Here is a 25,441-nt window from a genome sequence, read left to right as displayed (position 1 = left end):
GAGCTAATTTACTATGTTTTACACGTTTCTTTTTTAGAGGCGCTATTGAGTCTAATGTTAATCGTAATGACTTTACAGAGCTATCGACAAGATGGTCAATCTCAGAGGGTTTTTAAAGAATTTGTTGGTTATATCGACGGATAGTACGGGTTTAAATGTAATCAGAATTATTTCCTTAAATTTAGCTACAGCACTATCAGGTAGACATCTTGAAAATGAGTTTATTATTAGTGGCATATATTCTGATAATGAGAAATCGAAGGTTATTAAATTATGGTCTGATAGAATTGGATTACGTGGAAGTACTATTAGATGTTCAATTTTGACACCGTATGATAATACAAGGTCAAGTGTGTGGTTACAACAATGAGTAGGTTGGTGTACACACTGACTGAAACCAATTGAGTCTAGTACTGAAATAAATGCTACGCTAAGGCTATCTTTATTATTGTCAACATGAATATTAAAGTCACCAACAATAATAACTTTATCTGTTTTTAGGACTAGGTTTGATAAAAACTCAGGGAATTCTGTTAAAAATTCAGTATAAGCCCCAGGAGCACGGTAAACTACAGCAAATATGATTGGCTGTTGGTGTTTCTTGGATGGGTGTGGCAGACTAAGAACAAGACTTTCAAATGAGTTGTAGCTTAGTTTAGGTTTAGGATTAATTAATAAACTGGAGTTAAAAACAGCAGCAACTCCACCTCCTCGGCCAAATTCTCTGGGAACGTGTGTATTTACATGACTGGGGGGAGTAGATTCATTTAGGCTGACATATTCATCAGGATGCAGCCAGGTCTCAGTGAGGGACGATAAATCAATGCTGTGATCTGAGATCAGTTCATTAACTAAAATAGCCTTTGATGATCATGATCTTATATTTAAAAGTCAACATTTAAAAGTCTTTGTTTCTTGAGTTGTTGCAGAGGTTGTGTTAATTTGTATTAGTTTTTTGTGTAGAATTCTCCCTCTGTTATTGTTTGATTTACATCATTTAATGGGACGGTGGACAGACACAATCTCATAATACATAAAGAATATTTATGTCTTCTTTTATTTTGTATTAAACTCTTTTAATTTCTTTTTAAATGCTTTTTGTATTGTCTTGTTTTGCTTTTACAATTTGTGATGTAAAAGCACTTTGAATAGCCTTGTTAAAATGAATGTGCTATACAAATAAACTTGCATTACCTTGCCTTCTAATCAAATTAGTTAAAAAACTTTGTGCCTAATTGAAAGTAACACTTTCAGTTATCTAGTTCTTTAGCTATCAATATATATATATCAAAAAAAAATCTTGATCAGTGAGAATTTATTCAGGAGTTTGGTAAATGAGTGACCCTTATCATGAATTATTACATCTGATAGATCATCATTATTGTTATTATATTAACTGGTGCTGCCATCATTCATAACATCTTTACATCTATAATTATCACTCTTATTATTTTCATTATAACCACCAGTCTGTCAGAGCTGCAACATGACTGTTACACAACTGTTCCTGTTTTTTCTCTTCTCTCTGTGAGATAATGAATATCATGATTTGGTGCTATACAAATACAATTTAAATGAATTAACTATGCAATTCCTCTTGAAGTCCACATGTCCCAGATAAGCACAACACTTTGGAGTTTATTGATAAATCCCTGCGTTGCTGCAAATACTATTTTGTACTGTTAGTATTCTTTCCTACCTTGTTCCATAATGTTAATGTACTATTTACAACAAAATTAGAGACATTTATTCTGTGTTTTGTAAACAAAGATGTAAAAAGGTTAGACTGCATACTTTCAATAATTATCCAGGTTATCCGATTGTTCTTCAGGGTTATTGATAACATCACATAACTAAAGTTATGGTTTGAAAAACATCGGACCATTTGTTAATGCTACTTTTTAGTTCATTAATTTGAGAAAGGAAATAATCTTTGTATAATTGTGTTTTTCAAAGTTTATATTGCAACCTAAGTATCATCTTTTAAAAAAAATATTTTTGGGATACTACCATGTCATTCATTAATTTGTATCAATTCAGTTTTCATAGTCAGTTTCATATTCATCTTATAACCATTTAAAAAAGTTATTTATGATATATATTGCCTCGGAGAGAAATCTTATCCTCAGCAACCAAAATCAATTAATATTTTTCCCTGTCTATATTTATGCCACTCACTTCCTCCGTTTGTCAATTAATCACTTTATTGTCATTATAAATTAAACATATAGATCTATAATTTTGTCCTGGATTTGGTATCACATTACTAATTGCTTAGTACTTTGTTTAAGGGAGAGCATTGATTACCTTTCAAAAGAATGAGCTAATCGGTGTCCAAAATGTTAAATAAAGTTCTAATCCATCTACACCTGGCATTTTTTTTTAGCAAAGCTATCAATTTCTGACTTTTATTTGTTCAGTAGAGAGACATTTTGAAGTGACTGATTTTAGAAGGGGCATTGGGTCAAAGTTCAGTCAGATTTAAATAGGTTTTCATAATATGATTCAAATTTCTGATTCATTTTTTAATGTCTGTGATTGGCATTTTGGAAACTGTTTCCCCCATCATACTTTATATGATGTACTGAGTGAATTGACTGAAAGGGAACAATATGTTATAACTGCTGAAGCCTCATTTAAACTTAGCTAAGCTTTCAAATATATCTTTAATGAAGTATTAGGACCCCCACCCCTCCCCTTCAGGGACCTCAGTGGGACTTGATGGAACCACCAAAGATTAGACAAACTTCCCTGCCATTATTCTGGGCACATCAGTTCCACATCTCATGTGTATGTATAGCACCATTGATTTCATTGAACTAGTGTTTTCAAGTTCTTATTCGTATCCTAAATTTCTCCTACTAGTGCAGTGCCTGTTCTAAACCTGCTTTTTTGCAATGAGTTGTATTCTTGGCCTGTGGTACTACTTTGAAATTATTTGTTGTCATTAGTCAATGGTTTAATGGTTTGTATTTATATAGCTCTTTTCCAGTCTTGATGACCGCTCAAAGCACTTTACAGTACAGTTTGCCATTCACCCACTCACACAAACATTCATACAGTGCATCTATTAGCAGCACATTTACTTATTTTTTTCTATGAGGGGCAATTCGGGGTTCAGCATCTTGCCCAAGGACACTCACACTCTGACCTGGAAACAGTTATCACAGAAATGTTGATCCCATATGAGCCAGCTGTTATCCTTCTGCAGAGCCGCGTTTTGAACACGGACCACAATGGACATTTTTATTTCCTGTTCTTTTACGTCACCATTTACTTCAATTGGATTGGATTTGCCTGCAATGCTGTTTACCCCTGAAACTTAAACTTCACCCACCCCTCCATCAGCATAGTGGTGAGTAGATGAGGGAATTTTCATTTTTGTGTGAACTAACCCTTTAAGCACCATAATGCCTGGGACTCATCACCTACCTCGCCAGTGGTTGATGGTTACCTCGCTTAACCGCTGAACCTGGCACACACACACACACACGAGTCCAGACTGCCAACAATGCTGCTGCTGCAGCACTGCCATTGACAGTAGACTTTCCTCCAGCACCATTTTACCTTGCATACTGGCTGTCAATAATCGCAGGGGAGATAGAGAGCCTACATTGGGTTTCTGTTAGGACTATATGGTATACAAACAACTTTAACCTTCAGGCATGGGATAAAAATGATTAAATATTTAGATTTGTTTCATGTCTAACATATTTATAGTCTAGACAGAACTATTGTGAAAGGTGTCCGTTTTATGTTGACAACCAACAGTATTTTTGAGATTGTGAAAAACAGACGAGTTTCGAGAATCTCTGCTGCATAAAGACTTAAGTTGTGCCTCTGACTCTGCTCAAATCCAAGACTCTATATAAGATGGACAACACATCTAAAATTCCTCCCACTTCTGATAAAGAAATTTCCCTGGATATGAATTCTGGGGTAGGGGGTTGGCATAGGACAGGACTGTTTAGGGATAAGGAAAGTTCAGGTTAAGGAAAGTTAAAAGATATATTGATGAGGAAAACTTTGATTTCCTCATCATTCCTTAAATGTTTACTCTCCTATACAGGTGGGCAAGGCTCACCATGACAATGGTGGTTTGTGCTTTAGCTGTGTATGTTCCTACACCTGTTTGGTGTGCAATTACCAAAAAGCTGCTCACTTTTAAATGAAAAAGCCTCAGACTATGTGCAGGGATAAAGGATAAAGCATTTAAACTAAGGCATTCAAACACCTTTCCTCACTAGGCAAACCCAGCTAGTCCACTAGTCCAGTCCTGTTAAATGTTTTAAAAACCCCATGGATAATTTTGGAAGCTGCAGTTTGTGGTGCTGTTACACTTAACAGCATTATACTGTTTTTATTATCTTGTTCACCTCATCTCCCTACTAATTCTCCAAACATCCGTCTGTTTGTGAAGCACAGACCTTGTGAACCAGTCATCTTATTGGCCTCACTCTTTGTATATGGGGGGGGGGGGGGTGCAATGTTAAACATGGTGCGATTTGGACACGTGATACGTTCAATATGAATAAAATAGAAGCTGGGATTTGTCGATGTAATTGACATTGTCGATCATTACAACAGCATGTTCACGTCACCGGGGGTGTGTTAACAACAACTGATTCTCCAGAGGTTAGCAGCGGCGGTGGCGCGGTCTCTGAGTCCCACAGCCGGTCTTATTCGAAAATGTTCATTTGCTGCAGGTCATGTTTACAGTTTCAAAAGCTGCAAACAGATTTATCACAGGCCAATCAACAGCCTTAATGTTAAGGAGTCAGACAGAAGGTACTCACCTGTTTGTTTTTTAGTCCAGACAGGGCTATTTCATCATTAGTATTTAATCTACTCAAGTTAAAATGCCAACTACAGTACATTAACAATGTGAAGCATTTTCTTTTTATATTGTGTAAAAAGATGCTGGAAGCTTGAGGCAAACATGTAGAAAACACGTAGCATGATTTGATGTAGCTTTGATTTGATTGTTGGGTGTACAAACCAACGTGTCCAAGCTCTACAAATCCATCCTGGAGGATAGATCAATTCAGAGGCAGTGAATAAAAAAGGAACTGATGGCAACATGACAACCAACATTTCCCACAAGTCTCTTTTTTACAATACAATTTAAACGAGAAAACACATTTGTTTTGACTTGTCTTCTCTCTTCCCTGGTGGAGTTTCAGCTGTGTTTCCTGCTCTCATCTCTTCTCTCTTGACTGTCCAGTCAGTCTCCAGTCCTGTTTAGCCTGATGCTGTCAGTGTATGAGACTATCATGCCTAACAGACAGACAGGTGGCTGAGCAGCTTAGGTCTGTCTACTGGCCAGTCTTCTTGTCCTTCTGGAAGCTGAAGCTGGTCCGGCGGCTCAGTTTCCGCTGCTTCTGAGCAAAGTAATCAGCCCGAGAGGTACTGGCACGCGACTCCAAGATATAGTTCACCTGATAATCAAAAACAAGAAAAATGTTGAGGAACCACATTCAGCTGCATGTATGACTTCCCCAGGCCTTGACCATAGATACAAAGACATTAAATCATCATCATGGTAACACACTGTAACTCACCATCATGTAGTAGTAAGAAGACAGAACAATCTCTATTAATACATCAACTAAAACTCATCCTGTGTAATGTCTGCAACAGTTGAGAATATAGCAGCTATTATTGTTATACATTTTTAAAATACATACATAGTATGATATGCATTTATTTTTAAATGGTTCTTAAATGAATAATTGGCAAACTCTACATGATATCATGCATTCTGACCTCATTAAGGAGAGCGGGCTGCAAACACAAGACTGACATCTGACATATCCCTTTGTAGAGATCATGAGAATGAGAAGACATGTTCAGTAGCAAGTTTCAAACTATCTTTCTGCTGTCTCATCCTGGGTATTTTCTCAGACTTGACAAAGGTCTTGCAAAGATACAGTTGATATTATACAAGTGTTTTCACAGAACATACAGCACTGCAATAAAACAATAGTCTGGTAAAATGGAGATAGTTAATACCGTGTTCCATTATACCTCGGAATTACTGACCTAAGTTGCAACAGCCTGCGATTTCAAATTTTCCCTCTAATTTCAGTGTGATTTTGAATCCAGCCTTCAGATTAATGATTTTGGTTTCCATTGACCCTTCTTACGTTATTTTGCTCTCAATGAATTACAAAATGTATATCAGTAAAGATTTTCAACAGGAATATTTTATTCATTGAGATCCTATGTGTGATTTAAGTGTTCCCTTAATTTTTTGGAGCAGTGTATGTTTCTCCTTCCACATTTGTAAAGACTGGTCTCATCATCTATTTACTGACAGGCTGTCAGGTCATCGTGTTCATCTGATCAGCTCTGTGCATGTCCCGGCATAATATTTGATTGAGAAACAACCAAGACAGACACCCTGGAATACAGACACAGTCAGAACTCACCTTTAGCACTATTTCATTGACAGTAGAAGCATCAGACTCAAAATAGAGGGGCTTGTAATCATGGTTGCTGAGATAAGTTAGCTTAAAAATTGCATGAGCTGTAAAACAGAGGAAAAACATTGATGAGACAGAGACTGACAACAGCAATAATGCACAGATCACAGCTATAACTTCTCCTGTCCATTTCTGCACATCTTTAGTCATGTTAGTTTGTGTGAACCATGTGTGAAACCATGAAAGTGTCAGATTTCTTCAGAGCTGAGAAGATAACAGGCTGCTGGATAGAGGCAGAAAAAAAGGGTAAATGATCCAAAACTATTTTTCATAAATGTTTAACAATTAAATGCTGAGTACCACAGCATGTAAGGAAAGCACTATAATACAAAAATGGAAAAATCTTTACATGACAAAAGAATCTTAGTGAAAATGTGACTGTCTGCTCTAATATTATCTTATGCAATATTCTTACACCCATATTTTAACTAATCAGTATCAATATTGTGTTTATCTTCTAGTTCTGCTAGCAGAGTGTTGGTGTAACTCTTTAAGCGCCATGTATGTAATGTGCTTAAGAGCGGTAGACCAAAGGCTTACAACTGCTTGATGTCCCACAACAAGCCTAAATCCCAAAGTGTGATAAATGTTTTACAACCCCAGCTACTCGGGAGTAGCAGACTTTTACTCTCAGGTAACATTACATCCAGCATTGAAACATTAAGTTAAAAATATCTTAATTGTAGAATGGTGACATTGACACTAGGGGGAGCACTAGCATCATCCCACAGCAGCCACAATGACGACGTGTCTGCAGACATTTTTGGTTTATCAGCTTTGTGAGTCAAGGGACGCTTATCTCAAAATGTCAGAAATCAACCCCATTAACTTCTGGCTGAGTTAGACTGAAAAGAATGAAAATTAAACATCTGCTATTGTGTGAAGTCCTTCTGCTGCATGAGAAAAGCTCATCAGCAATGGGTGATAATGTAAGTATGAATTGCTTTATATGTTACGTTGAAGAAAATAAGCCATGGTACACTCACTGGGGCTTCTCTCCTCTACAAGGTCACAGGCACAGAGGTGGTCTGAGTCAATAGAGATGGGTTTCTGCCGTATCCAGAACTTAGTACTGGCCTTCTGATTGGTAACAGGATCAATCTCCACCTTCTCTCCTGAAATGCCTGAAGAAGCAATGGTATGTCAATTCATGAATAGACTAGAAAAGCTGCCCTGTACACCAGTGCAGTTTCAGTCAATACAATTAAAATACTATTTTTCCAGAGGCACATGAGGTCACTGTGACCTTTGACCACTGAAATCAGATTAGTTCATCTTTGAGTCCAAATGACAAAAAAAGAAGGCAGACTTCAGATATCATGCTCAAAAATATGGTCAAAAACATATTTTAAGGGGCCAACATGACCTTGACCTTCGACCATCCAAATCTAATCAGTTAATCCCTGAATCTAAATTGACATTTGTTCCAAATTTGAAAGCATTCTCTTTAGGCCTTATTAAGAAAAAAGGGGTTTTAAGGTCACAGTGACCGTCTAATCATTTCCTCCGTGAATCCGAGTGAAAATCTTTACCAAATTTGATCGTATTCCCTGGAGGTGTTCCTGAGATAACAAACTGACGACCTGAAAACAAAGCTTCTGGCTACTGGCTGAGGCATAAAAACACATGATAATCAATATTTTTATGATGCAACTCTAGGGATGACAATTTCAGTCAGTCCATCTACTGACAAATAGGGATGAGCATGAAATATATCCTTTCGAGATGAACACAAACACATAGAGCTGCTGGTAAACGGATAAAAAACAGGTGTCAAAAGGTAGCGTCTGTATGGGCTGTTCATCTTCCATTTCCTTCTCTGGAAAATGATAAAAACATTTGACTGTGAAAACTGGTTTGTCTGCTTCAGCGTTGGTAGCATGCCTAGTTACCAACTTTGTATTAAGCTACAATTTTAAACTCAAACTTTTTTATTTTTACCTAAAATATATTTGTCAAACTCATCAATTGGTTCAATTGCTCAATGCTTTCTAAGCAGTAACCAGCTGAGCATGACTGTTATGGATAAAAACTCAGACCTGGCTTATTATCAAATTAAGGCTAACTAGCATTCAACTAAAGACAGTTTGTGTCAAACCTCTTAGTTAATTCACTAACAAGCTGCAGCTAGAACATGGTCATTACGACCATCTGGAATCAAGGACTAATTGTTTCAAGAATTACCAAGAGTTTTTCCAATAAACATTATTTTGTGTAACTTCAAGAAACTGGAGAAAAATGATTACACAAATTATACAGCTTGCAGCAGTGTGTACCTAGCTGGACATCTGTGGTGAAGCGTAGCTTGTGGATCATACTGATCTTGAAGGACTTGTAGTGGTGACTGCTCAACATGTCTTGGACTGTGGTGATGTCAACAGGAGGGTCTTCCTCTGAACTCTCCTCTCCCCTAGAGCCTAGAGACAAAAGAAAAGCAAACTAAAATATTGCTACAAACAGAAATTCTGGGATGAAGCCCAAATCAGACACAAAAAAAATACTCTTTCCAAAATATAGATGCTGACAAAGCACAAATCAGACAAAGAAAATATTGTTGATAGCACTGCAGACTCATTCAACTAACACTAGACTCCATAGCGTCAACTACAAATTATTTTTATTAATTCATATTAACATGTAAAAGTCATATTTTTTCTGAAAAAACCCTAGCCTAAAGAAAGAAACTATAAAATTAATTAAAAACATTCTATTAAAGGTAAATCACTTATTTTTATCAATTGAAATTCAATCAAGACTAAGCAACAATAACAATAACAGATTATGAATTCCATAATTTGCCATTCCATTGGGGCTACTAAGGGAACAAACAGTCCTTGCAGATGAGAGACCATCATCATGGATCAGCCCATTGTCTTCTCCACATGTTTGGTGACACCAATGGCTGCAGACGACAGGACAGACTCTTCTGTGGTTTTCGGATCCTCTCTGACCTAGAGAGCTAACTGATGTGCTAGTTACCTAACCAGACAATCAGTTTTAACAGACAGGGACAGACTGTATTTACCAGTAACTCCTGTCTGACAACTGCAGATCCTACGAAAAATATCTTTGGTTTATCTTTTTATTTTTACTTTTTAATTTCAGGAAGTCCCTTAATGCATATTTCCCCTATATAGAGAACTTAAATGACTGTCCCAGATTACCCAGAGAATGCTGTCCCACATTATCAATCATATTTGATAAAGTGGGACAGCTAAATAAACTAAAACACATTTTAAACTACTCAATGCATATTTTGTTGCTTGAAGACATCAACAATTATGAACATGTCTTATTAATGATTTATAACCTTAACATTAACCGTGTCAGAATCCTATTTCATTGACCCTATCATGCAATTCCAAGGGGGAGCTTCTAATTGACACGTTCCCTGTCCCTTTCTGTGATATCAACCGCATGAAGTCATGTGATTCAGTCACATGACGTCTAATGCTAAACCTAAAGTCTTGTTGACTAGATTTTTTCCCACATAACCTAATGTCCCAGATTACCCAAAGTGACCCTAGAAAATTAGCTCCTTGGTATAATTGTTGGAAACTTAAATTGTGCAGAAGACCTTCAAACGCACAAGGGACATTCACAATCTTGTCTTTTATTCTGAAACAAAAAAGCTACTCAAAGCAATTCTGTCCTTAATAAATTGTACTTTACTGAATACAATCAATCTATCACTATTATCAGGCATGAACCACAATCCTTTAAGCTAGCCATACTTATACCTCGTCTAAAAAAAAGAAAATGAACAATCTGGACCCAGAGGTTTTAGCCAACTACAGACCAATATCTAACCTCCCCATTCTTTCTAAAATCCTTGAGTTGTCGCTAATCAGCAGGTTTGAGAGCTCATTACAGCACAGAGACAACTTTGACACAAATCACAAATGACCCTATAACTTCAGTTTAAGGCAGGGGTATCAAACTCCTCAAACTCCTCGAGTTTAGTGGGAATGCTACCTGCCTGATATCCAAGGAAAAAGTCGCTGTTCTGAAGGAATATAATCTCAAGCGTCACTACTTTACTAAACACGGCGAACATTACAAGAAGTACCAGGGAGATGAGGAAAAAAGGAGCCTCACAACTAGAGAGAGGACTAACGTCTCAGCAAGGTTTTTTCTGCAAAGCAATGAAGGATGCTGATGCTGCGGTTGAAGCAAGTTACGTGGTGAGTGAATTAATCGCCAAAGCGTGGAAGCCATTCATCGAAGGGCAGTTTCTTAAGGACTGCATGTTGCAAGTTGCTGATATTCTATGTCCAGAAAAGAAGAGCTTGTTCAATAATATCTTTCCATCAGCAAATACAGTGGCGGAGCGGATTAACGAGTTATCAAGTAACATATATGAACAGTTATGCGACAAAGCCCGATGCTTCAACGCATTTTCTGTGGTGCTTGACGAAAGTACAGACCAAACCTACAACACTCATCTGGCCATTTTCATCAGAGGTATTAATGAGGAATTCGAGATGACAGAGGAGTTGCTGAGTTTGTGTCCAATGCACGGCTGTACCACAGCCAGGGATATATTTCAGCAGTTGTGTGGCACGATTGACTGGGCTGGTTTGCAGTGGAACAAACTGGTGGGCATAACCACTGATGAAGCCCCATCCATGACAGGAAAAAAAAAACTGAGAGATAGCCCTGGTTCAGAAAAAATTAGAGGAGGAAAATGTGGATCCAGCAGTTGTCACTGCCAGGTCCGTGTCTTTTTAGAAGAAATTGAGTCAGAATATGGTGATGTACTATATTTATGTTCCTGAACTTGACGATCCACAATGGGTCATGGATCTTGCATTTTGAGTGGACATAACACAGGAGCTGAACATCTTTAAACTAAAGCTGCAGGATCCTGGTCAGCTCATCACAGCAGCTTATGAAAGTGTAAAAGCCTTCTCCACAAAAGTGTGGAAAACCCAGCTGTCTGCAAAAACCTCAGTCATTTCAGTGTGCAGATCCTCTTGTGGAAGAGGGCACAGCATTCTCTGGTGATGGATACGTTTCTGCTATTGAAAACCTACAGCAGGAGTTTGACGAGCGTCCGCTGACTTCAAGGCACACCGTGACACTTTCCAGATGTTTGCAGACCCCTTTTCAGCTGATGTGGAGAGTGTTCCAAGTGTGTTGCAAATGGAACTTATAGACTTGCATTGCAACAGTGAGCTAAAAACTAAATTTAGTCTGTTTGGAAGCACATATCTGTGTGAGAAACTGTTTTCAACAATGTACTTTAATAAATGCAAGTACAGGTCCAGGCTTACTGATGCCCACCTTGAAGCTGTACTCAGGGAATCATCTCTGACCTCCATCAGGGCAAATGTGGCTCAGCTGTGGGAGCAGAAGTGCTGCTGGTGTCTGGCAAGACATAAATGCATTTTGGGATTTCATCTGTTAGCACAGTGCAAGGCTTTGTGTCATTTTTATGAAAAAAACATTTGCACTAACTGTTTTTTACTGCATTTTATTTATTAAGTATGAACAAAATATGAGTAGAAGCAATGTCAGGTGTCTTGGAAGACAAAAAATACAAATCTATTCAGGGATTTCATTTCAATAATTCGGTAAGTGCAAGGTTTCAGTTTAAGTTACTTTCTATCACTTACTAAGGGTAAGGAAAAAAAGAACTGTACTTACTATTTAAGACAGATGTTCTAATTTTGCATAATTTTCTGTTTAATGGAAATTAAAATGTTCAGTTTTAGAAATATTGCACTTTCTTGTACTCCTTGAACATTGAAGTGGCCCTCCCTTGAGATGACACTACCATTAGTGGCCCCAAGCTTATTTGAGTTTGAGACCTCTGGTTTAAGGGGATCAATGGTGTTCATTTGACAGGAATCAAACCGGGATCAAACCGCCAACCCATGGTCAATTATATTGTATTAACTTCACTACACTGGCTTGCTGTTAAATTTAGAAGAGAATTTATAATTCTCCTCCTCACCTCCAAAGCCCTTAATGATGACACCATCATACCTTTAAGAGCTCATACTACCATATCACCCCACTAGAGCACAGCACTCCCAGAATTAAAAAAGTAGAGTAGGAGCCAGAGCTTTCAGTTATCATGCTCCTCTCCTGTGGAATCATCTCCCACTTTCAGTTAATGAGGGGAACCTTCCTTTTTGATAAAGCTTACAGTAAGAGCTCTTGCAGGTCTGCCTTGGACCAGCTTTTAGTTATGCTGCTATAGTCTTAGATTGTCAGAAGACACATGACACATGGGAGATTATTTTTCTTCTTCTCCCTCTTTATCACATGAATGTCTCATTACATTTTCCTGACTTGACTTCTTCCCAGGAGTCCTTGTGCTTTATCATTGCAGATCAAGAATTGTGGCTGCAGCCACAATTCTTGACCTTTGATGACCTGCCTCACAGCAGATGCACTAGGTATCAGTCTCTGTAAAAGAGCCACAAAACCGTGCTAGCCTCCTCCACAAGGACCTTTAAAGAGGCCCCTGTTGAAAGAGGCCCTTGTTCTGTGTATTATCTCCTCTTAAGACACACACACACACCCATCTGCTTTTCACACAAACACATTACCTCTTCACCATTTTTGCATATAACAGCATGCCTGCGGGTGTTTTCTTTGTCTTTCACATCTTCAAACTCTCCTAAGAGGTAAAACCACTGTTTAAACAGTTACATCTACAACCACTGTTTGCTGAAGTAAAGCTGATGAAGTGTAACCAGTTGTAGCTCATCACTGAGAAGAAAAGACAGATGTGTTAGTGCATGGGTCGGCAACCTGCAGCTAACCTGCAGCTAATGTTTGATCCGGAGTTTATGAGACTGCATTTAAACATCATTAAAAATGAGTCCTTCAACATTTTGTGCTCAGTACAATACGAGACGTGACGCTCAGTCAGGACTCGGTGTTAAAATGAGGAGCGACACGCAGACATGATCCGACACCATCGATTCAGAACCAAACATATGATCGTAAGTTTGTCACCTAAATCATCCCAATAAAAAAATAGAACAAATGAACGTAAACTAGTTCAATTTTGAAATCGTGAACTTAGTTGAAAATTGTAAAAAATGAACTATGAACGTGAACTAGTTATTTTTCATCTGCATGAACTGAACTTTGAACTCGTCCTTATTAAGTGTGAACTGGCACAGCACTGAGTATTAATATATATATATATATATAACACTTTATAAACTGTTATCAAATATGTTTTGTGGCTCCAGACAAATTTTATTGGGTGGAAGAGGGGGCAAAATGGCTCTTTTGATCGTAAAGGTTGCCGACCCCTGTGTTAGAGGAACCCAGCTGGCCTACTGGGATTACGTACTGTTTTCTCTGACAAGGCAAAACTCCAGGGTGCTTTGACTCTCCAGTGTCAAGTCCAGGTCTACTGCGACGTTCGGCTCTGTCTGCTTCTCTAGGCGATACATGGGCCCTGTTGGACAATGATGGAGTCAGAAAACAGCAACAGAACTCAGCTTTTTTTAAAATTGAACTTTTTTCCAGCGCTATCAGTAATAATAAGGTTGCACTCTTGTACTTAGGCGAAATGGTTAGTTAGTTTCCAACCTGTCTGACTGACTGTTGACCAGTCAAGCTCTTTTTTAACAGATTGACAGACAAACCTTTAAAACTTTGTAGACAGGTTAAACACAAATTCACAACTCTACTAATTTGGTTCCAGAGAACCAAAATGGAATTAAGTCCTTGGCCTTGTTTTTTTTTTTTTTTTTTAAACAATTGTGTATATGGAAACAGTCATATACACTCAAGCTTTAGAGCTCATCACAGCAAAGACAGCTTTGTAAATCATAAATGTCCTTCTTTTTGCTACAGATAAAAGGGTTTGACTTTTTTCCTAGTCTTATTAGATTTCAGTGCATCATTTGACACATCTTACCACAGATCCTGGAACATTTAATTGGCATTGAAGGAACCACCCTTAGCCGGTTTGAAGGTGTAGCACATCTAATATTGAAGTTTCATATTGTAACAAACTTACTACCCCTCACTTCATCCCCTCCCTTTTCAAAGTGTGAAGGAGAACTACGGTGGCCTTCCTGCTTCAAATGTCAACGACTACATTGAGCAGTCTTCTCTCAAAAGATGAGGTAGAGGTTTCGATGGATATATTTAGGAATGTTATTTGTCTATTTAGTGTAGTTGATAATTTACATGAGGAAACGTTGTTTCTGCTTTGTGATAGGGCTTTTTTTTTTAGTAATGTTAGGTAGCTGTTTGAATAACAGTTTTTCTGGTGTAGGACCCTCTAACCCCTGCCAGCCATCATGTACTTTATTTTCAAAGACATAAGCCCCCATATCTGCAAAGGGTGATGGTTGGGTGGTTTATGGCAGCAAATGCAACTTCAGTTTGGTATCTCACAGAAAAAGGTGTTAATTCCAAGATAAACTTCTTTTTTTATTATTATTTGTGCTCCACAGTGTACATGCTTGTGCCTAAATGCAAAGTACCAGTGTGCAAAATGAGACAGGACCAAACTAACTAAATACATATATTGACTTACTCAATGTACTTACTCAATGAAAAAGAAGAACCAACATTTAACCCTACTGTTCTGGCTTTAGCATTATGGTCACATTCAAGGAAGAGGGCAGGACATCTTATGCATATTTACCTGAGCCTTTCTGTGAGCCTTTCCTCTTCTTGAGTGCTTTCTGGAGAATTTCCTTCATAGTTACCTTCAAACTGTCCACAGGGATCAGAGAAAAACCATGAGCAGCATTTCTAAAATGGAAATAGTAGAAAAGGTTAAGGGTGTTTTTGTTGTGGATGGGCATTTCAGCCTAAAAACAATAATAGATTAATGTATAAAATATATGTAAACTATTCAACCATTATACATTCAACAAATACAAAACACACTGAAGAATCATTCCTTGTCAAAACATCACACTTTGACTGTTCTGTCACAAACATTAATAAAACTTGTCATCAAAACGTCCAGAGTTTGGTCTTTAAGTTGTTGCTGAGATATCATTATCTGAAATAAATGCAAATTTGCCAGCATCAAAAGGTTACATCGTGGTTGCATATGATAACCAGAATGGCCCAACAGTCCCCTTATGAAACCACATTTAAAATCACTAGATTTGCACAAACCAATAAATATCAGTCCCCTAAATTAGCCATTTTTCCCCTCAACATCCAGGCATTATTTTTTGAGAAAGCGACGAAAATGTTTAAAAACTCCACATTCACGCATGGATCACAGTGTACATTTAGGCTAAATCTATGGTGTAAATGACACTGTTTCGAGTTGAATTTGAATTCCGGGGCTTACAGACACTTGGATGACACCACAGGAGCAGTATGGAGGCAACGCTGTCCACCCCTGAAACTGTGGGACTTTAAGGGACTTAAACACTTCAACCTCCCCTCCATCAGCATAGTGGTGCGTAGATAGTGAATTTTCATTTTTGGTTGAACTGTGCCTTTAACATGTGCCTGATCATGCAGTTCAAATGATGTGATGCCAGTTATGATATCTCAGCAATGACTCAAAAACCAAAGAGGAAACTTTCTGAATGTGTACATTTTTTTTTTGCAATTCAACCTTAGTTGTTATTATCACCCATAATTCTTTATTTTTATATCGGGGAAAGCATAGTGTTTAAAATATAGGTTGAATATAGAGCAGGAAAATAGCTTTAATACGACACGACAACAATTTATCTGTGACCTGAATTAAGGGAGATATGGCTAGTCAAAATCACAGAACCCCAAAACCAAAAAAAAAGCTTAAACTTTGTTAGCCAAAATCTCCCTTAACTGCTATCGGAGAAACCAGAGTTTTTGGTTCCATGGGCTTCCTATTTCACCAAATGAGTGTGATGATTAAACATTAAATAACCCTTAAATACAACAGTTACACAACTGTTCTGGACTCTTCTCTCTCCTCTAAACCAGCCATGGCACATATGTACTCCTTACATTCTGACAAACAGCGACTGTCTGGATATGAGACCAGGAGAGGAGTATTTTTCCACCAAGGCCAACGTGCTGAAACCAAACTTGTGGATTGGCTCATTGGAGTCAAGTGGAGGGAAGTCAGTGTCCACCTCACCATCATCCTCTGCAATGTGGAGACAGTAGGCGTTCACATTCTCACTGTGGAGAGATGTGACAAACAAGTGCAGAGAGTGACTGAAGTGTTACATAGAAAGCAATATTTAATGAAACTGCTGTTAACATGTTTTCCCTCACTTGAGTTTGGGTTCTCGTCCCTCGCTTGTGTACTGCCAACAGATGAGCCCGATGAGGTCATGGACACGGGCATTTGCGATGGTCACCACGGTCATTGGATGTACTTTCTCTTGAGCCATCTGCATTGAAAGGTAGACGTCGATCTTTTTTGTAGCTGTTGTGCCAATATGGCCCTAAAACATGAAGTGATGAAAGAAAATCATGAAGAGGAAATACTTAGAAATGCCTTTGCCAACCAGTGTAGTTTCAGTCTACAGAATTTGTTTCCCCAAGACTTATATGAGGTCACCTAGACCTTTACCTGCTATGACCCTGCAATTTTCTAAAAATAATTCCAATAATTTATCTTTGACTCCAAGTGACAACTAGTCATACTTAATTTCCAAAAGGCAGACTTGAGATGTCATGTTCAAACGGCCAAAAACACATTTTGAGTCTAAGGCCCTGTTCAGACCCGGAATAACATCCATCCTGAGATATCCAATTTCATGTGGACAGCGTTACTTTCCCTTTTTAAGTTCATACCTGGCATTAAAATACATCCCCAATATGTCTCCTGTGACCACATCTCACTTTTCCTCTCTATACAAATAATCACGACTGTCACTTTTGTTCACAAAGACCAAATTAAGTTGTTTTCACACAATGTGAGTTTAGAGACGTGTCCAACAACGTTTGTGTGTGTGTGTGTGTGTGTGCGTGCCATGCATGTGTGTTTTTGAGTGTTTGTGATGCAGGAGAGAAGTAGAGCAAGCGAGTCAGGAGGGGCTGATTGAATTGATGCTTTGCATAGATCTACAATGATGAAAGATTTTAGCCATTTGACAAAGAATATTAAAATAATTATGTGTTGGTCAATGGTCAACATATGGTCTCAGAGAAACGCAAACAATTGTGGTGGGTCAGAGGCCATCAACTGAATAGGCGGTCATTCATATTTGGCCCAGGATGGATTTGAGTTCACACAGTGAATAAAATGTGACGACACACATCTCAGACCAGCTCAGAATGTGTTTTTTGGGATTGATCTCAGGGTGCATTCGGCTGCGTTTCAGACTTGGACTTAGCATTGACCACTTGTTGTTTTCATGTTAATAGCAGGTCTGAACAGGGTCTAGGGGAAAGTTTCTGCCAATTTGAAAGTATTCTCTTGAGGCATTCTAAAGATATGGTGTTCCCGAGGCAAAAGAGAGCTTTGTGAGGTCATAGTGACCTTGACCTTTGTACCAAATTTGAAGAAATTCCCTCACGTCATTCTTGAGGCACAGTGTTGTATAAATGTAGAATAATTCACCTTGCCATCAAATTTGGAGTACTCGTTGAAGGGGTTGTTGAGCTGCTGGGGACACTGCTCCAATCGCAGTGAAAGGGTGGATTTAGTACCTGTTAACCGCGGCCTGTCTTTGAAGTCACGTTTTTCAAACACAGACCCCAGATCTTCCACTGGACACAAGTCATTAAAGGAAAAAAAAAACATAATGTTGTAAAACCTTGATTTGATCAAAACCAGGGATAGAATATTGGAGAAAGTGCAGCATATTTCATTTCACAAGCAAGTGTTAAGCAGTTGTGACTACTGTAGTTCTTTTTTTTTTTTAAACAGGTAAAATTATCTGATCTTCTCTGTAAACCAAATTTATTATTAGCTTATGAAAACAATTGGCTTTGGCCAATTTTTTTCCAGTTGTTTTCCTTTTGCTACAAGCATGCATATTAATCCAGTTCATCATCGCAGATCACTTTTTTTTCTCCTTTTGGTCCCTTTAGCAGGTTCCAATCCCCAGGTTCGGAACCACTGACATTTGGTACTGATCAAGAAGTTTAATTTGGTTTCAAAGTATTTCACATAATTACAGTGCTGTGAAAAAGTATTTGACCCATGCCTGCTTTCTTCTATTTTTAGATTTAGGTTAGATTGATTGAATGATAATTTAAAACCTGCATTTTGTGTTTACTTATACTGTCTTTATCTTTTATTAAAATGAGTTGGATGATCTGAAACATTGAAATTTTACAAAAAAATCTAAAATAGAAGAAATCAGGGGCGGGACACTTTTCTTTTATTTATATTTAGTGTATGCCACTTACAAACTCACTCCACAAAGAAACATCAGTAAGTGCAAAGTAACAGGTTGTGTTTTACTACAAAATTGCCACGAGTGCTTTGACATTTTATAATCTTAATATGGACTTAAACATTTTACAAAATCATACCTGACTGGGATGATGCCCTCTCTTTCCACTGAATGTTTTTACATTTGATTTGGTTCTGCCGTTCTTTCCTTAGCCTTTCAAGTCTTTGGGCTGAAAAGAAAGAACAACTTTAACCTTCCTGTTATATGCAAACAAGTCAATGTTGCTACAAACCTATAAAAAAAATAGAGATCAAGCACACAATAAAAATATCAGCGATCTGTACATCTTGGTTTAATGTTTTTTCTTATACTGGGATTTTGAGAGCAATACCAGAGGAAAAGGTAGATTTCTAAACACCTGCCGTGTGAAGTGTGATACTCTCACTGACATGACCCATGCTATAAAAACAGTCTCACACAAATACTGTGTGACACATAAAGAGGAACAGCATATAAAACTTATATACTTTGCTATAGTTTTGTTCATCCCTTTTATCTTACCAGCAGCCCCCGGTTTGTCACGGCTGTCTTGTTGAGGTCCTGATGAGACAGCCACCACAGGTCAGTCTGAAAGTCTCAAGTATTGTCGCTTTCTAACCACAACACATTACCACTACCAGCACTCCACCAAACTGAATAGAAAAGTCAAGAGAGCCAAAAGGAGAGATTGTGTCTACCTTTGGACTCCCTCTATCACCCAACCCACATTTTACTTTCCAGATAAACAGCTGAATGTAGCTTCACACTCTTTAGTTGATTGAAACTCACTATACTCAGATTTTACAACACAACAGATAACATACCCATTTCCCAACAGAAACACAGTATATTATATGTATTTGATGACTGCTTTAATGATTTAATGCTGATTAGGACACCAAACCTTTGTTACTGAAAATCAAAAGAACTCAATACTGTCATAAAGTGGCTACTGCTGACTTACAACTGTGGCTCAACAGTTATAGACAAATCAGAACTGAAGTAATTAGATATGTTGCCTTTATAAAAACATGTGTTTTTGTACTGGAGAAAAGTGACAAGTAAATATGTCCCAGGACTTGAATGGTAGTGAATATTTATATATTGTTTATGTGGTGCCTTTTTGGCAACCCCCTTTGGTATTCTGGTGTAAAATTGTCTGCCTACATGATTAGGACTGCTGCTGCCACATCAAAAACCACTAAACTGAAAGTAGATGAAGGAGTGGTAAAAACTGATCACCACAAGACAATAACCAATAAAAAAAGTGCCAAAACTGTCACAGCCAAACCCAAATCATAAAGTTTAGAGGGAAACACAAATAAAATGGGAAGGACAGATCAAACTAGAAAGGCACTCGGAAATATGCTACAACTGTGCTGCATACAGTCTTAGGCCGGATATATACTTGCTGTTAACTACGCATACGTGTGCGCATGATGGCTGCCTCGCGTATCCTACATCCATTTGTGCACGTCCTCAGAAATTAACACTATGCATACACCAGATGCAATATGCACTTGACCGTTAGGGGCAGTGTAGCGGTCGTATTATGGAATGTGTGGTGTATCATCCGTGGGCTAATCTGTCAGAGCAAATTATCAAAGGTCCTGACGAACATTCGAAAATACTGGTGGTGTTTTTCATCGTCGATTTCACGCATTGGCAGAACGAGAGAAACATACTCGCCATTGTCACACCGTGATTGATTTAAGGGCCTTACAGACCATCTACGATGGCACCGCTGTCTCTTTTTCTGCAGTGATCTCAGAATGAACAAAATAGTAACCTCCTCATGTGTTGCCATGTTTATTGTTTACATCATGCAAATCCGGAAGTTCTATACGGTCTGATTTCTCCGGTGGGCCCTCTCGAGGTATCCTCCGGTAACACGCGTAGTACATCGGCAAGTATGTGAACAACTACGTTCACGGTGCAGTCGGTTGTCTACGCAAATGCGTGTTTAAAAAGTATATGTCCGGCCTTAGTCTTTCAATTCACCTGAGATGGAAGTTGATACCAGGTCTTAACAGGGCAAACAAGTTCAGTGAACTTCAGTGGCTAAGCCCAGTCACCAGACGTAAACCCAGTCGAACACCCACCTCTGACCTGGTATTAAAATCCATCCTGAGAGATCTGATCGCAAGTGCAGCTGAGTTCGTCTGTTCACACCTGGCATTAAAATGCATCCTAAATTTGTCTCCTGTGACCACTGATTGGATCTCACTTCCTCTTATTTGTTTGGAAATATCATTATGTTGTTAGTTTTACCAAATCTGAGTATATACACTGTAGATGTGTCTGGGTTTGGGTTTGTGTCCCCACCTTACTATAGCTTCTTCCAGATATGCACTGAATACAACAGTTCCTCTGTATTTTCTCCAGGGGAAGTGCGTGTGTGAATGCAAATGTCCAAGTGAGACATGTCTGCAGACTTTCTCCGCCTGGTCCCCTAGTATAATGTCCATAGAAATCCAGAGGAAGTCGATGTGAGACACAGCAGGGGATCCCCCCGGGGGATTCACCATGAGCAATTGGGGTGGGGTGGGGGCAATGACGCTTCTAACATGCGACAAACGCAAAAATTCAGGGCATTCAAAACAACCGGCAAAGACAACTGATTCTCCAGTTCAGGGTTGTGCATACTGAGTCCAGCTTATTGAATATTGAATAAACAGGTGAACCGCTCTATGTGCAGCAGCGATAGTTCAGTTTCAGGGTTGTGCAGCCCGAGTCCCGCAGCTGGTCTTTACCTGCCACTTTTCAGTTACTGCAGGTCACTTGTGATCTTCACTTTTTCACTCAATGACACAACCATAAAATAACGATCTGACATTGACTGTTGATTTACGAAGTATACTGGCATACATAAAGACCTGAAATCAATATGAACGACAATGAGAATTCCCACAATGACCTGCAATGTAACCCCATGCCTTTTACCTGCACAACAAGAAATTTGAATTGCACACACAATTTGACACGAGCCTCAGTAAACCACTAGCCCCGATTAGACACACAAACCCTCTTCAAACAACAAAACAGGCTCTGAGGCTGCTCCTTTCATAAAGACAGAAGGGAACTGTGCTTGACCGAACGCCTGCACAGCAAGAGCCAGGAGATGGGCTTACCTGTGTTAGAACGCCGACGGATACCAAAGTCCCAGCTGGAGGTGATGTCCATGGACTGGGAAAGGTCACAAGCATGATTATCCGTCACACTGCTGCCCTCTTCACTCAGGGAGCCTGACCCACAGCTGCTGCCAGGTACCAGAGCCAGCTGGCACTTCTCCAGATCCACATCCTGGTCTATTAGTACCATCTCACACATTCCTGTATCATCACTGGTAACATGGGACTGTCTGATGTGGGCCAGAATAATGGCTGGATTGTCCAAGAAAGCCATTTCCTTTGCTTTTAGTGTGGCTAATAGCTTTGGGTGTTTTCTCTTTGTCTGCCTGTCTTGTCTGATACCCCAGAAGATCACTTTAACTTCCTCTCAGTGTCTCTTGGAGAGTGTTATAGCAGTGGCTGATGACAAGTGGAGGGGTGTCATCTTTTCCATCTCCTTCTCCTGATTATTCTCTGTGCTCTAAAAGGAAGAAAGGTTCCAGTGCCTGTTTGGAGCAAGTTAAAGGTTATTCCACGGCTGAAGCTTGAGAAACAGAACCAAATTGGTTTGCAAAGTAAGTGCATTTACATTTCCTGCTCTATGGTTCTAAAACTTAGTTAGTTAAGGTAGTAAACAACAGAAGTAAAGTAGAGCCTGATGACCCAGTCCTACAGTCTGAATATATAGTACAGGTCCATTATGTATTATAACGTGTTTTAGTGAGAGCATTTGACTGCATTATACATCATCTGCCATTTAACAATTTGCGTCAACATAGTAGATAATGTCACTAGCAAGGGCCATATACGGGTTAATGTGGACAAGCGTCTCTGAACAAATGATGTTTGTTTTGACACAACATTGATATTTTGTCAAAGACTGCTTGGGTTAAAAACTAAACAAAAAAGGACCTTATTTCAAAATGCAGTTGTTTTACTGTCCTGAATATTTACACTGTGAACAAAAGGTTGTTTATCGTTGCAACAAGGTGTGAGAAGCGTGAGCAATGACAAATCGAGACCAGTACGTGGTGTCTGAGGTTCCACCGTTAGCGTTTAAAATGCAGGACGATAGCACACGTTAACGCAAGGACTTCTTCTGACGTTAGCAAACAAACACCAGATGGCCAACACTGTATTGTTGCAATCAGTATTTGTAATGTGTGCGTGGCGTTATTAAATATTTAAAAAGGTGATCTTTACCAAAAGGCTTCTCCATATGCAGCTAATGCTACACTAATGCTAAGCTGCGGTGTGATGACAAGTTTGTGCAGTCACATGAGACAAACCATTGCATATTGACAGTGTCCTGATCAGCGTTACAAAAGGAAGAAGTGGTTTGTATTTACCTGGGGAGTCTTTGATCTCGATACCCTAGATACGTAGTGATTGTTCCCAGTAGCTAGTTTGACGTAAGCTGTGGAAGCTATTGTGTTTCCTAGCTTTACTGAAACTAACAAACTTGCAGTCGAAAAAGGTCCTGTACCTAAACCAAGTCGCCCTTCACACGGTTAATGTGGCAACATAGATATACAAGTGGTAACTATTCACACTGCAAAAGCATTAATCCGCAAAATGCGATGAAAACTGCATCGATTGTTCTCGTTAGCTTGTAAGCTTGTTTAGGCTAAAATCACTGACGCTGTCTCTAGTTAGCTGTGCTGTAGTAGTTAACTACTACCAAACCAGACAGAGTACTTAGTACATGACGGCGTCCCACCTTCAAAAGCTCCATCCGAAGAAACATTTTCCCCAAACACCCAATTTTATACTCTTTCTATTTTTTTCTTCTTCTTCTTCTTCTTCTTCTTCTTGGATTTGACGGAAAGGTGCAAGGGCGTATTGCTGCCATCTACTGTTTGTTATCCGTGCTCCTTTTGACCGTTATTCATATGTGTTTATATTGTCCAATACTGTGTAGATAGTCCATCAGTTTCTTCACAACTGAGTTTAAAACTAAAATCCTTAGGGCTTTGATTTTGTTCTGTTTTCGAGAATACACAGACATCCAACCACAACAGGTCCAGCATATTTTTGGTGGACCAGTTAAAAATATATAAAAAAAGAATACAAAAAAATATTAAACATTGTGGGCCCTAATGTGTTTGCTGTCTTATGTCTTTAGTCTAATGTATACATGCTAATTTAAAGATATTTATGTATATTTTATATAATTTGATATACTTATGTAATTGTAATATAAATAAATATAAAAGTAAATTTCACAAATTCATATATAAAGTTATTAAAAGTACACATAAACATGTTTATATTACGAAGCACAAATTAGACTTACAATACAGTATTAAACATGTTTTAAATAACAAAATACATACAAATTAATCAATGTTCACTTCATGACTACGGCCTTGGCTAGTATCAACAAGTATTGGCTCAAGTTTTGCGTCTGTCTTTGTTATCCATTAACCTGTGTCCCTGCCTGAGTCAAGTAACTAACCAGTCAGCCGGTGGTTTGCCTGCCTGTCCGCTCCCTACCTGAATCCTACCTGAAACCCTACCTGAATCCTGCTTGAATCCTGCCTGAATCCTACCTAAATCCTGCCTGAATCCTGACTGCCTGTTTTCCCGTCAAACGTTCTGTGGAATCCACCTGGCTTCAACAACAGCCATGCCGATGAGCTCTGCCACACCATGGGCCACGCCACGCCTACTACTTCGTCCGCAACTGAGATCTTAACAGTCACTGTAAAACAGACATTAAAGAATTACTTTTAACCCTAAACGCTGACAATAGAACTGCCCTGAGTAATCCAATATATGTCGTTTTTAAAGCCGGTCGGCTTGCTCTCCACACACTGCCTCTCAAACATCTTTCAATATTCAACACTTTACATTTTTTAACCATTTTTTCAATTTGAATCATCAAAGCAAAATTGTTCTCGAACCAGATGCCCAAAAACATTGCACCTTCTCTGAGCTCTCTCCATAAAGTTTAATGTTAATTCTGATCCCAAATTCTCCTTTTTATAAAACAAACTCTTTAAAATCAACACAGAAAATCTAAATCCCCACTTAATTGCCCAGGTTTTTCCTTGGCATATTGCTTCTTTTATTTTGTATTCAACACTATTCCATCCCCTTTCTTCACATGACTCCATCATCAGCAAATAAAGTCACACTAATAGACCTATATACACTACTTTAAAAGTTATTTATTAGGACTGAACTGGACTGATACTACTCCCTTGCGGAATACAACTTTCCACAACATAACTGGAGCTATAACTCATTAGGAACGAAACTTACTGATATTACCCTCTGTTAAAAAGGTTAAAAGTTGTTTCATCTATCATCCCTTTCATTCCCATTTAGCTTGGTTTCACTTCTGTTTCCATTTATTTTAAGGAGTAATAGAGACAATTTACGTTTTTGCACAAAAAGCATGAAATTAACAAAATTACATTAGCAAAATTCAATAAGTCATTATTTGCATTTTTATGCAGATGAATGTTCTATATAAAATCTCTATGTTAATCAGACAAAAGCTGATATT

General features: G+C 38.5%; 1 protein-coding gene across 1 annotated transcript; it reads right to left on the bottom strand.

Moving 5' to 3' along the window:
- Positions 1-4,784: 4,784 nt before the first annotated feature.
- Positions 4,785-23,791, bottom strand: mapkap1 (MAPK associated protein 1). Its single transcript, XM_034602813.1, has 12 exons — positions 23,648-23,791; positions 21,949-22,433; positions 18,918-19,007; positions 17,998-18,146; positions 16,704-16,876; positions 16,431-16,607; positions 15,115-15,224; positions 13,804-13,911; positions 8,762-8,902; positions 7,472-7,609; positions 6,432-6,529; positions 4,785-5,438 (listed from the first exon to the last, which is right to left on the bottom strand). Exons 2-12 carry the CDS (start codon positions 22,220-22,222, stop codon positions 5,316-5,318), a joined length of 1,581 nt encoding a protein of 526 aa, XP_034458704.1. The 5' UTR covers positions 22,223-22,433; positions 23,648-23,791; the 3' UTR covers positions 4,785-5,315.
- Positions 23,792-25,441: the final 1,650 nt, after the last annotated feature.

The sequence above is a fragment of the Hippoglossus hippoglossus genome, chromosome 12 (assembly GCF_009819705.1).
Source record: "Hippoglossus hippoglossus isolate fHipHip1 chromosome 12, fHipHip1.pri, whole genome shotgun sequence".
In the NCBI taxonomy this organism is placed as follows: domain Eukaryota; kingdom Metazoa; phylum Chordata; class Actinopteri; order Pleuronectiformes; family Pleuronectidae; genus Hippoglossus; species Hippoglossus hippoglossus.
The sequence above is the reverse complement of the archived record's forward strand: the minus strand, read 5'-3'. Positions and strand labels throughout refer to the sequence as shown.